We start from the raw sequence: 13,879 nt of genomic DNA, 5'->3' as shown, positions 1-13,879 counted from the left end.
AGTTGAGCTTGCCACTAATAGGGAGCTGTCATTGAGCCAAAAAAGTCATTTTGCCTATCACACAACTGAATGACATGGTATGTTGAAAAATGTGGTGCTAGAAAAACACAGCAGGCCAGGCAGCATCCGAGGAGCAGGAGAATCGAAGTTTCGGGCATAAGCCCTTCTTCAGGAATGAGGCTGGTGTGCCAGGTGGGCTGAGCTGCCTGGCCTGCTGAGTTTTTCCAGCACCACATTTTTCAACTCTAGTCTCCAGCATCTGCAGTCCTCACTTTCTCCTGAATGACATGGTATACAAATTTTAGTGCTCATATGATAAGAGCAAAGTAAGCTGTATATTGCAAAGACTGGCAGGATACATCAAACAGCATATCCATGTGTTCATATTAAGCAAGTTACTGATCATATCCACTTATGATTTCTCCGCTAAAATTTGGAGGAAAGGGAGCTCATTTGACTGTCTCAATTGTAAAGTAAATTTGACTGCAGGATAGAGAATCTTAAAACGTGTAAGGAATTTTTTTTACATGCAATTGCAGATTTAATTGTAGCAAACATCCTGTCCTCATATTGGAAATACGTAAGTGGCAATAGACATCAGACATGTCTCTGAGTATCTCATAAAGATATTTGAGAGAGATGGACCTAGAGGGGTTCCTACGGCAGCATCATCTGTTTGGACCTACATTGGTGACATTCAAATTGAACCTAACTGTGCAAGTTGCTGAGTTCATAAATTTCATAAACACTTGTTAATGCAGTGGTGGCAGGTTCAGATTGTGAGATATGATGCTGCAGTGCAGAGGTCTGTAATTTTCTTGAATGATATATTGGCGAATGTTGTGCATTAACACTGCATTGCAAGTCATAGAGTCATACAGCACGGAAACAGACCCTTTAGCTCAACTTGTCAGCACTGAAGATATCCCAATCTGATCTAGACCTAATTGCGAACATTTGGCCCATATCCCTTGGAACCCTTCCTATTCATAAGGCCATTCAGATGCCTTTTAAATGTAACTGTACCAGCCTCTACCACTTAATCTGGCAGCTCATTCCATAAATGCACCACCCTCTGTGTGAAAAGTTGTCCCTTAGGTCCCTTTTGTATCTTTCCCTTCCCATCTTAAACTATACCCTATGGTTTTGGATTCCACCCACACTCCCCAAGGCCTGACCATTAACTGTATAATTTCTATATGGTCTTTGCAATGTGAAGGAATCCTTTACTGTTTAAGTGGAAAACTTGCTCAAAGCTGATTGTAGCAATTAGCCCAATCATTTGGACAGTTTAAGGTGGCAGAGGTAAGATAGGTAAAAGGGGGATATAAAAGGGACATCATAGAATCCCTACAGTCCAGAAAGAGGCCATTCAGTCTGCATATGTCCTCCAAAGAGCACCCAGCCAGATTCAATTCTGGGTTCAATTCCCACCTCAGGCAACCCACCTCCGGTTTCCTCCCATGGTCTGAAAATGGGCAGGTTAGGTGAATTGGCCATGCTAAATTTCCCGTAGTGTTAGGTGAAGAGGTAAATATAGGGGAATGGGTCTGGGTGGGTTGCTCTTCGGAGGACATATGCAGAGTGAAGGGCCTGGTTCCACACAGTGAGTAATCTAATCATTAGGTTAGGATACCTGGTTGGCATGATGAGTTAGACTGAATGGTCTAACTGTTTCTGTGCTGTTTGCAAAGTTTTGGGCTGAATTAGATACCATCTGGGTGGGCCACCAACTACATTTAAGGGACATCCACCAAATGGTCCAGGCTGCATGCCCTCAGGGCAACTGACGTTTAGTATCTGACAAGTCTGACATAGCCGATGTTGCATAGTAATGAAGTCAAGATTATAGGAGAGGCAGATGGACCCAGGGCACCCCTACTAAAGCAGATATCGAGGCTCAGCAGGAGCCCTTCAGCAGAATTAAGGCTGAAATCCAGTGCGTTCTGGGGAAACCGCCCACCAGTTGGGCAAAAATAACAAACACCAAACAACAGAAGAGGGAGGGCACCTCAGAATATGGGGAATGACTCTTTAGGGTCTACCAAGAATGCTCAGGGATTCCCTAGACAGACTGCTCTGATCGGGCATTTATTCAGTCTTTCAAGGACGAGCTGTCTCCCGCGCACCAGGCAGTCCTAAAAATGGGGTTTGTTGTTCTCCAAGACTATGATGCCTGGCAGAATAGGCAAAAGGAGTTTAGGAGGATGAGAAAAACTCCCCATGCGCATAAAGCCGGAAAACCTAGGCGCCTTCACAAAGACAAAATCCAGACCCATGTGTCACAATTGTGGCAAAATGGGCCACTTTGTCTGGGATTGTAAGGGGAGGAAACAGAACACTCTGAAGACACTAGTTGGAAAAAAATTGGCAAACCAACAAACACCGAAAATACATCGTACTGACGTCCAGCAGCTCCATGGACACAGGTGATAAGGAAGGAAGGAGTTATGCGACTGCACTGGTAGGGGGCAGACAGTGAGAGATGCTAGTGGACACAGGAGCCTCCATATCTATTACTGACCTATCCCTAAGTAACAAAATGATTTGTGTGAAGGGGATTAATGGACAACGAACCCCTGCGTACTTCAGTGAGACCACTCTAGTAGAAATCAGTAACCTGCATATATTGATGCGATTTTATGTATGTAAAAATAATCAAAGAACTATTACGGGGAATGATTTAACAAAGGAGTATGAAATCCTTAATGAATCTGGGAAGGGCAAATTAACCTGGCCCCGTTCCAATGGGAGAAAGGAAAAAATGGAAACTTATGCGAGCCACTTGAGCACTGTCCAAGTCACCTCCACTATGGGACACGATTGGCAGCTAAATGATAATGGCTTTAGTGTCATTTGCACCTCTGTCCCAGGGGTATGGGCAGAGACTAAATTAGAAACAGGCTTGATTAAAATCAACCCTGTAGTCATGGATGGTCCAGAACACAAGCCTCACCGCCAAACTCCATCAAACCTGAAGCCAGAAGGGTGGTTGTGGAAATTATGAAAAGATTAGCAGAGAGGAAAATTCTCCAAGACACTGCAAGCACAACTAATTCCCCCACATGACCGGTCAGTAAACCTGATGGAAGTTACCATCTCAATTGATTGTACAGCCCTAAACAGGTCACTACTAAATTACACCCTACTGTCGCCAATCCATCCACAATCTTAAATGGGCTCTCCCTGATGCACAAACTCTTTACTGCACTGGATATTGCGAATGGATTCTGGTCACCACCCCATCGTGGCTCCCAAGATAAGTTTGCATTTACCATAAGGGAAAAACAGTATATCTGGATCAGATGTCCCCGGGGATTTAGTAATCGTCCATCCATCTTTCACCGTGTAATGAGGGAGGTACTCAGGGAGATCGACCTGCTCCACTCCTGGCTTCTGAATCCAAACCAAGACATCAGGAGGTGCTATGCTTAGTCCTGATGCACTTGCAGGACAAAGGATTAAAAGCCAAACCAAAGAAAGCTCAAATTGAGAAAACTAGACAGACAGGAAGACAGCTATACAACAGATGCCACGGCCCGTGACAGTCCGTGGTGAGAGAAAGGTCTTAGGCTTGTTTAATTATGAAAGAAATTTTATCCCCGGGTTTGCCAAAGTTGTTGAGCTCATACAACGATTGGTAAAAGGGGGTAAACCTACAACGGGCTCCGGTGACTGGAGCAAGACGACTCCTATACAAAACTGAAAGTGGAGTTAATGTCAGCAGCATTTTGGAATTTCCAGACACTAGTAAAGACCTCCACATTTACTGCAACGAAAAGGGAGGTTTTACTCAGCAGTAGTAACCCAGCTCCTTGGCGAAAAAACGGCGACCTACAGGGTACTACTCTACTGCTGAGGGTCCCGTAGTGAACAGCGTGCCCAGAGGTACAGCTGCTTTAGACTGTGTCGTATGGGCTTTGAGGATCAGTGAGCCTATTGTGATGACAGGGAATATAGTCTTGCATACCAAACACACCCTCGTAGAAATGTTAAATACGGGAAGATTATGCACTGCTTCTAACACGAGAAGGGCAAAATGGGAGGCTGTCCTTTTGCCACCAACCAAACTAATTACTATTGTATGGGATATTCAGGAAAACCCAGCAGAAGAGATGTTAGGCGACGGTGAACCACGTGTGTGGGAACATGGACGATGAAGTAGAGGAAAGTAGGATAAAGAATGTACCCATGGAGGCACCAGGTGAGCCCTGTTTGTGGATGGCACGCAGAAATACATAGACGGTTTGCCACGAACGGAATGGGCAGTAGTGAACATGGAACTATGAGGTGTCTGAGTGGGGAGAATAGGAGGCGACCTGTCAGCCCAGTTGGCAGAGTTAGTGGCCCAAAGGGACCTGGGAGCATGTATAGATGGATTTTACGGAACCCCTTCCCCAATCCCATGGGAAGACGCATCAGCTTGGGATCATTGACCAATTCACCAAATGGGTCGAGGCCTACCCTACCCAGAACTGCTCAGCTAACCCTGTTGCAAGGATTTTAGCTGAGGTCGTGATTCCCAGGTGGGGTGGGTGCCATCCCAGATTGACTCCGACCAGGGACCCATTTTACTGGAAGAATGATAAAAACTCATGTGTCAGCTGATGGGCATTCAACAGAAATTTCACATACCCTATCATCCACAAAGTTCTGGCATGCTGGAGCAAATGAACAGAACTCTTAAAACCTCTCCTGCTGAGGCCATGCAGGACTCTAACAAAAGCTGGACTGAGGTTCGGCCTGCTACACTCATGTGACTCTGATAAGCCAATCGACAGGTTTGACCCCTTGAATTGATGGCAGGTAGGGTAATGCAAGTACCCAAGTCCATCCTCATTGAAGGGGGGGGGGGGGTTCCGATGTTAGCCCTCTCTTTGATAGCGACGTATTCTATGTGCTCAAACTGAGCGCCCAGCTGAAGGGAATGTGGAAAACAGTTAGGGACAAACAGGAGGAGGTGGGATGAACAGAGGCAATTACAGGATTGTCCAGAGGTTCCATCAGCGGCTAGTAAGGTTATATACCCGTTAAACCTGGCTTCACCCCCAAATGGAAATGTCCCTATGACTTTATCATTAGTGGTGACTGGAAACACTGGTCACAACTGAATATACAGACACCGATTGATGATCCTCACCCTCTGCTTTCTTGTCAGACTGACTCCTCTCGCAGCCGGCTGACTTTGTGCGTGCAGGTCGTTGTGAATAGACCAAGAGCGCAGGCTGTTGCACATGGGCGATATACCCTTTGGACCATTGCATAACTCCATTCGCAAGAATTATGCCGGGGGGTAGGTAGCCTGTTCATTATGCTCCCACATGTCTCAGACCACAAAAGTCGGGGGGGGGGAGAAAACTAAAGAAGAAATACTTGCAGAACACAATGTCATAGTACGCCACTCCTGGAAACTGATCTCTGCGTGCGCATGCACAGAACACAAGAAACCGTCTTTTGTGTTTTTTTTTGTATGTCCTCCAGACTGTAAAAACTGCTGTACTTGTTCAGGGAGAGATGGCGTGGTCAAGTCCCATGGTTAGGGTCAAAATCATGCTTGCCCCCCCCCCCCCAAACACTTGATTTAATAAATTTGATTGACTTGCTTCTAAATTTGTGTTTTAGGACTTTTACTATAACACATGCTTTTTGTATTATCATTCAAATAATTTCCACGAATAACAAACAAAAGCAGGACTCAGAATTGAGCGCCACGGTGGTTCAGTGGTTAGCGCTACTGCCTCACAGCAGTAGCGTGTGATTCCAGTCTTGGGCAACTGGCTGTGTGGAGTTTGCTCATTCCCCCGTGTCTGTGGTGACTTCCTCCGGGTGCTCCGGTTTCCTTCCACAGTCCAAAGATGTGCAGGTCAGGCAAATTGGCTATGCTAAATTGCCATATTATTAGGTGCATTACTCACAGGGAAATTGGTCTCGGTGGGTTACTCTTTGAAGGGTCGGTGTGGACTAGTTAGGCCGAAAGGCCTGTTTCCACACTGTAGGGAACCTAATCTAATCAAATCAAAAACTGATCCCTGTGGAACACTACTGGTGACAGACTTCTACCAACTATCTCCTGCCACTAAGGCAATTACGTACCAAATTGGCAAGTTCACCACAAATGCCATGTGACCCAACTTTACTAGTTCGTCTATTATGCGGAACCTTGTCAAAGTTGATTCTTTACTTTTTTCTCCCCCTTTGTGTGTTGTATGGGTGCAGGTGTGAGACACAAAGACAAAAGGTGTACAAATCTTTATTTAATTTCCACCACTAGGAAGAAAGGAAACACCCAAGTTGGCAGTGACAAGCAGTATTCTTCCTAGAGGGCAATGCGGCGTGATCAGTGAAGGAGAGGGCAGGATTAAATCAAAATAGAGTTGGAAGGGGAAATAATACACTCCAATCCCTGTGGTGCCCATCTCTCCCTGAACAGCTCATGTGCTCCTTCTCTAGAGACACCCAGGCTCTGACATAACTGTGGATTGATCCTTTACCTTTGGATTGGTAACCGTCAGTTGTTCATCACTAAATCGAGGATGGTCTGTTCCATCACTGGGTCTTAATCAAAGCGATTTTGAATGGCCAGTTCAGTGTTAATTGTATTCTTTAGTGGTTGAACAAGTCACTTTTCCTCCTGACTGCAGCACTAAGATTTAACATTGACTATCTTTTGTAAGGTACAAGTTCCAGCAGTGTGTACTATGTTGTGACAGGTTTCTCACCTCCCACTGTTTGGGGGCTGAACTTGGTTCAAGTTGACCAAGTTAAAAACCAATTCAGATGCAAATCTGGAGTTCTTTGGTCCTCAGCTAGTAATTAGTGGTGCTTATCAAAAACCAACCACATTAGCTAATGCTTGGCCTTTTTTAAAAATACTCCCTTCAAGGTCTGTTTAATAATTCTCCCTTTTTGATTACTGACAATGTATTGCTTTACTCTGAGGAAATTGCTTCACTGAAGCATTCCTCAATTCAGCATGTTTAAGGAAACAAAACTACTTTCCACCAGCCTTGCTCCTGATATCTGTTAGCACAAAAGTTAGTATTCTACGCCATTATGTAGATCTTGTACAAGGTTCAACCATGAACGTCATCTTTTAACAAGTTCAATATTCTTTTATTTTACCTGTTCATTGGTTGAAGGTGTCGCTGGTTCAGCAAGTGAAGAGAACAGATTAGATTAGATTACAATGTGGAAACAGGCCCTTCGGCCCAACAAGTCCACACCGACCCGCCGAAGCGCAACCCACCCATACCCCGACATTTACCCCTTACCTAACACTACAGGCAATTTAACATGGCCAATTCACCTGACCTGCACATCTTTGGATTGTGGGAGGAAACCGGAGCACCCGGAGGAAACCCACGCAGACACGGGGAGAACGTGCAAACTCCACACAGTCAGTCGCCTGAGGCGGGAATTGAACCCGGGTCTCTGGCGCTGCGAGGCAGCAGTGCTAACCACTGTAACGTTCTCTTAATAATGTAACAATCAACTCTGAAGCTGGTATATCCCATTATTGCCAGCGGTAGGATTCAAATGTCAACAGAACGTTAAAAGAAAAGCAAAATACTACAGCTGATGAAAGTTCAGCTCAGTTTACAAGTCAATTATTTCTCATCTCGAGGCCTACTTTAGCTTAAAAACGTAATTCTCTTTCTCCCTAATATGAAACTCATGTCACTGCAGTGATTATTTAAGATGATCGCTAACAAATGGATTAATAACAATTCTGTTAGTTGTTCATCTCTAAATCTAGGAAGGGCTCTTTAGTTGGCTTTTAAACATGTTCTTCAACAAAAACAATCCAGAATTTATCCTAGAAATTAATGTGCTTTTCTACTTATATTTTTCCAATCTAATAGTTTGTGAAAATGAAAGTCCTCCGTTAAATACAAGTTGTTACTCACTTTCCTAATTTTTATGTCCATCACATCATAAGAATAGACAAGAATGCTCAGGCCATCCATTCCTAGACTGATCAAGTTTATGCTTAAGTAATGAATGTTTGTACAATATATACATTAAAAAAAATTATTCCTCCTGTTTCCTGCTAACCACTGATGAATTTTCTTCCTGAGATTTGGAAAAGTTTCCATGTGTCACTATTCCTCCTCTTTTAGAGTCATCGGGATGTAGTGTTAGTCCAACTTGTCCATACTGACCAGATATTCTACATTAATCTAGTCTTGTTTGCCAGCATTTGGCTAATATCCCTTCAAACCCTTCCTATTCATATACCATCCAGATGCCTTTTAAATGCTGCAATTGTATTAGCCTCCATAACTTCCTCCTGCAGCTCATTCCATGCGCACACAGCTTCCTGCATGAAAAGGTTGCCCCTTAGGTCCCTTTTAAATCTTTTCCCCCTCAACTCTAGTTTTGGACTCCTTACCCTGGGAAATGACCTTGACTATTCACCTTATCTACGCCCTTTATGATTTTAAAATTTTCTATAAAGGTCACCCCTTAGCTCCATAGAAAATAGCCCCAGCCCATTCAGCCTCTCCTTGCTGCTCAAACCCTTCAACCCTGGCAACATCCTTGTAAAACTTTCCTGAACCTGTTCAAGTTTAACAACATCCTTCCTGTCGCAAAGAGACCAGAATTAAATGCACAACTCCAAAAAAGTGACCTAACCAATGTACCTTTTGTAATATTAACTAAAATGCAACCACTTTCTAGGAGACTATGCTCCAGTAGTGCATGCTTCACATGGTGAGCTTCTTTTCCTTTCCTATCTGGATACCTGACAGCGATTTATTGTAGTTAAAATGATTGATGTTGTCTGCCAAGTGTATCTGGTTTCCCATATCAAAACGGCTATCCAGAGAGCCTCCCTCATTAGGATATTTATCACTAAACCTTCATAGAACCTACATAATTAATTTAATTTTTTTCTTCTAGAATTGACAGTCCTGATTATGTGATTTCACATATTTCACCATAAGTGTATAGTTGTGTTCCAGTATTTCTTTGCAATTTATGTATTTTCCTGGCAACTTTTAAATTTCTGTGAAAAAGTTAACAACTTCAGTTCACATATAGTGGCATCAAAATAACTTGCATAACGACTGATTGTTTGCATATAAACGTCAACTCTTAAAAAAGCGTATTTATTTTCTGTTCACATTAGTTGGCTAATTCAAATATGTCCAAACTCCATGTTACCTTCCACCTTGTATTCCCCAGCAACATAGCCAAATCCTTGGTTTCTTTAGAAATGACAGAATGTTTCAGCATTATCAATTAACTCAACAGTTGGTGAATATACTGAATTTGGAAATTTATCACAAGCATTTCAATTCCACAAAGAACCACACATAACTACCAAAGGTAGGAGCCACAACATAACGTACTGAAAGATACTGGTGTCTTGACTATTGCAGTATGAAATCCCCATTTGGAATTTGTAATATGAGCTATCAAAAGTAGAAGCATGGGCTAATTTATTTATTTTTTCCTCCCCTATTGAAAACAATGTACTTTTCTACTCTTGCTACTATCCAGTTAAGATTAGTTACATAGAAGGCAAATGTGAAATGGGAGCAAACCTAAATTTTTTTTCATTTGGTGAAAAGATTGTGCCTTTTTATTTTTGTGCTTTTAAAACTTGTAGACTGAAATGAGAAAGTATTATTTTAAAACCAATGTTTAAGGATTGCTGCATGTTTGGAAAACCAAGTAACCTGACACTCTGGGGCAAGCATCACGTAAATTGCAATTTGAACAAGCAGCAGTTACATAGAACATGACGGTGTAGTACAGGCCCTTCGGCCCTCGATGTTGCGTTGACCTGTGAAACCAATCTGAAGCCCATCTAACCTACACTCTTCCATTCCCATCCATATGTCTATCCAATGACCATTTAAATGCCCCTAAAGTTGGCGAGTCTGCTACTGTTGCAGGCAGGGTATTCTACTACTTCCCTACTTCTGAGTAAACAAACTATCACCCCTCAATTTAAAGCTATGTCCCCTAGTGCTAGCCGCCACCACCAGAGGAAAGAGGCTCTCACTGTTCACCCTATCTAACCCTGATTATCTTATATGTCTCAATTAAGTCACCTCTCACCCTCCTCCTCTCTAATGACAACAGCCTCAAATCCTTCAGCCTTTCTTCAGAAGACCTTTCCTCTATGCCAGGCAACACCCTAGTAAATCGCCTCTGAACCCTCTTCAAAGCTTCCACACCCTTCCTAAAATACGGTGACCAGAACTGTACGCAATACTCCAAGTGCGGCAAAGTTTTGTACAGCTTCAGCATGACCTCAAGGTTCCGAAACTCAATCCCACTACCAATAAAAGCTAACACACCATATGCCTTAACTATCAACTTGGATGGCAACCTTCAAGGATCTATGGACCTGGCCACAGATCTGGATCTGGACCAGGCGTGGCACAGTGCTCAGTGGTTAGCACTGCTGCCTCACAGCACTGGGGACCTGGGTTCAATTCAAGTCTTAGGCAACTATCTGTGTGGAGTTTGCAAATTCTCCCAATGTCCGCGTGGGTTTCCTCCCACAATCCAAAGATGTGCAGGTCAGGTGAATTGTCCATGCTAAATTGCCCATTAGTCAGGGCTAAATGTAAAGGAACAGGTTTAGGTGGGGATACTCTTCAGAGGGTCGGTTTGGACTCGCTGGGCCGAAGGGCCTGTTTCCACACTGTAGGGATTCTAATTCCAAATCTCTCTGCTGATCTACACTACCAAGAATCTTACCATCAACCCAGTACTTTGTATTCCTGTAACACCTTCCAAAGGGATGCACTTCACACCTTTCTACATTAAACTCCACTTGCCACCTCTCAGCCCAGCTCTGCAGCTTCTGTCCCTCTGAAACCTACAACATCTTTTGTCACGATTCACAACTCTACTGACCTTAGTATCATTTGCAAATTTACTAATGCTCTCATCCAGGTCATTTTTTTTATAAATGACCAACAGCAGTGGACCCAAAACAGACCCTTGCAGTACACCACTAGTCACCTGAACTCCAGGATGAACACTTCCCATCAACCACCACCCTCTGTTTTCTTTCAGCTAGCCAACTTCTGATCCAAACCAGTAAATCACCCTCGATCCCATGCCTCCGTATTTTGTAAATAGCCTACCATGGGAAACCTTATCAAATGCCTTACTGAAATCCATATACACCATATCAACTGCTTTACCTTCATTCACTAACTCCTACAGTCTAATGGCAACACTTCTCAATCAGAATCCACTTGCCAACCAAACAGCACTCTGTTCTCATATGGTGTAATGCTGGTATCCCCTTTACTTTTGCATTTTTTGTAAATTGTCCTGATAAGTGCAAGATGGAAAGCTTGGACAAAATGTGACTTTTATCAGTACTAAAAAGGTAAAGTCACTATAATCCTACTGTGTCATATGTCTAACTATGTTATTAGACGGTGAGGTGTTGAGAAGGAGACCCTTCATCGTAACTTCACCTGGTGCAGAAAGTGAATCCAAACTGTACGCATCATTCTGCGTCAAAACCAGCGACCAGCCTACTGAATTAATTTACCCTCCCCGCCTCATGCACTCTTACCTCTGCCATTAAATGTGAACAGCTATTTGGATTTGACCACCAAATCACAAAAGAATGTCACAGAAAATAAAGTACTTTAAAAAGTTGAGATGTCAATAAAACTTAAGATCTAGCAATATTAGCTGTGTTTAGTCCTGAAGTTTCTTTACAAGATTTAATTTCCATGAGATTACATTACTGTGAGGATTCTCCTCCTTGCAGTCCATACAATTTTAAGATTGCTACAATAACCTGAAGGAAATAGTACAAATGCATAAAATGCTCATCATGTTTTCCAAAGTTATAGTGGACAATCCAGGACACCCCAACATGATTTTCAATCACCCATTTTGCAGGTGCATTTCAAAGTTAGAGAGAGTTGAAGTTCCTACCTGTCGTTTGGGCATCACCACCAATCTCCACCTTTAAGATATGCAGGGAAGCACCAAAGTTTGGCTGACAACAGAAAATAAGTTTATGAACAAATTATTACTATGATTAATACTGATTATGTCACCAAATACAACCCCCAACAGGTGAGAAGAGAAACAGGACTTCCATTCATTATTAGAATTACTCATTAGGTAATGAAGGATGCTGCAATACAACTTGCACTTATATGGTCTCTTTATAAATATTTTAAAGAAAAGCTTCAGAAATGGAAACAGATACCAAACTGTGGAAGTGAAATTAACAGTGGTTGACAGGTGGGTTTTGAAAAGGTTTTCAAAAAGATGATAAAGAATTGGTGAAGTCAAGGGATCAGGAAGATCAAAAAACACCAACTACCAAATTATTTTCTCAGTCATAAAAATCATTTGTCCAAAAGTAAAAACATATAGAAAAGTTGCATAGAGGTTTTGTGGTTTGTAGTTCAAAAGAGCAAAATCTTTACACGAAACACCCTATAGGTAGCAATTCACTGCAGTAAAGCTGACTGTTCTGTTATTAGAACAATTGAAAAAAGACAAATCTAAAGATCCCAGTCAAATGAAGTTCTGACCAGAATAATGCTTGACAAAGACAGCTGCACATCATGTAGTATTACTATCAGAAGAGAGCAAGAGAAGAAGAACTCCATGGAGTTTCAGTTGAACTCGAGGAACTGGTCACAGTGACCACCAGTTTCCATTCAACTTGTTTTGCAGAAGCTACTTCCTACAACAATACTTCACTTTCATCTGTCTTAAAAGATTTAATCACAATTTCACAGATCTTGTGAGAAACTCAAAAGCATATCATAAAAGGAAATAGCAAATTTTTAGAACAGTAACACTGGAGCTTATTGCTGTCTTCATAAACGTCACCAAAAAGTAGTCTTAGATCTAAATAAATGAAGAGGGAAATGCAGATTATGTATTGGTGAAAAAACATTAATGCCACTCAAGCAACAAAAGAGACACGGAATTAATTTTGTTTCTATTTCAGCAACTTAAGCAAAGGTTGCAACCATCTAGAGCTAGTAATAAGCTAAAGGGAAGTAAATTCTGTTAACTACTCAAGGAAGTATAGATTCAGACATAAACACATGATTGATTCCTCACGGCCACAAGTGCTGTGGTCAAACAGCTGCTCTAGTATTTGTGCATACGGAGTCATAGAGAGGTACAGCATGGAAACAGACCCTTTGGTCCAACCCGTCCATGCCGACCAGATATCCCAACCCAATCTAGTCCCACCTGCCTGCACCCGGCCCATATCTCTCCAAACCCTTCCTATTCATATACCCATCCAAATGTCTTTTAAATGTTGCAATTGTACCAGCCTCCATCACTTCCTCAGGCAGCTCATTCCACACACGTACCACTCTGTGAAAAAGTTGCCCCTTAGGTCTCTTTTATATCTTTCACCTCTCACCCTAAACCTATCCCCTCTAGTTCTGGATTCCCCGACCCCACGGAAAAGACTTTGTCTATTATCCTATCCATACCCCTCAATTTTGTAAACCTCTACAAAGGTCACCCCTCAGCCTCCGATGCTCCAGGGAAAACAGCCCCAGCCTGTTCAGCCTCTCCCTGTAGCTCAAATCCTCCAACCCTGGCAACATCCTTGTAAATCTTTTCTAAACCCTTTAAGTTTCACAACATCTTTCCAATAGGAAGGAGACCAGAATTGCATGCAATATTCCAATAGTGGCCTAACCTACTCAATACTCTGACCAATAAAGGAAAGCATACCAAACGCCTTCTTCACTATCCTATCTACCTGCGACTCCACTTTTAAGGAGCTATGAACCTGCACTCCAAGGTCTCTTTGTTCAGCAACACTCCCTAGGACCTTACCATTAAGTGTATAAGTCCTGCTAAGATTTGCTTTCCCAAAATGCAGTACCTCGCATTTATCTGA

The 13,879-nt window shown here is 42.6% G+C and overlaps 1 protein-coding gene across 5 annotated transcripts in view; it reads right to left on the bottom strand.

Annotated features, from left to right (window-relative positions):
- The window catches only part of galcb (galactosylceramidase b), a 70,466-nt gene that overhangs the window by 52,317 nt on the left and 4,270 nt on the right, over nucleotides 1–13,879 (bottom strand). For all 5 annotated transcript variants that reach the window (XR_006312710.1, XM_043697163.1, XM_043697162.1 and 2 more), the window contains exon 3: nucleotides 11,926–11,989. Coding sequence is in view for 4 of the 5 variants with exons in the window: in XM_043697163.1 (XP_043553098.1) it covers nucleotides 11,926–11,989 (64 nt within the window). In the remaining variant the exon portion in view is untranslated. The remainder of the gene's footprint in view (nucleotides 1–11,925; nucleotides 11,990–13,879) is intronic.

The sequence above is a fragment of the Chiloscyllium plagiosum genome, chromosome 10, assembly GCF_004010195.1.
Source record: "Chiloscyllium plagiosum isolate BGI_BamShark_2017 chromosome 10, ASM401019v2, whole genome shotgun sequence".
In the NCBI taxonomy this organism is placed as follows: domain Eukaryota; kingdom Metazoa; phylum Chordata; class Chondrichthyes; order Orectolobiformes; family Hemiscylliidae; genus Chiloscyllium; species Chiloscyllium plagiosum.
The sequence above is the reverse complement of the archived record's forward strand: the minus strand, read 5'-3'. Positions and strand labels throughout refer to the sequence as shown.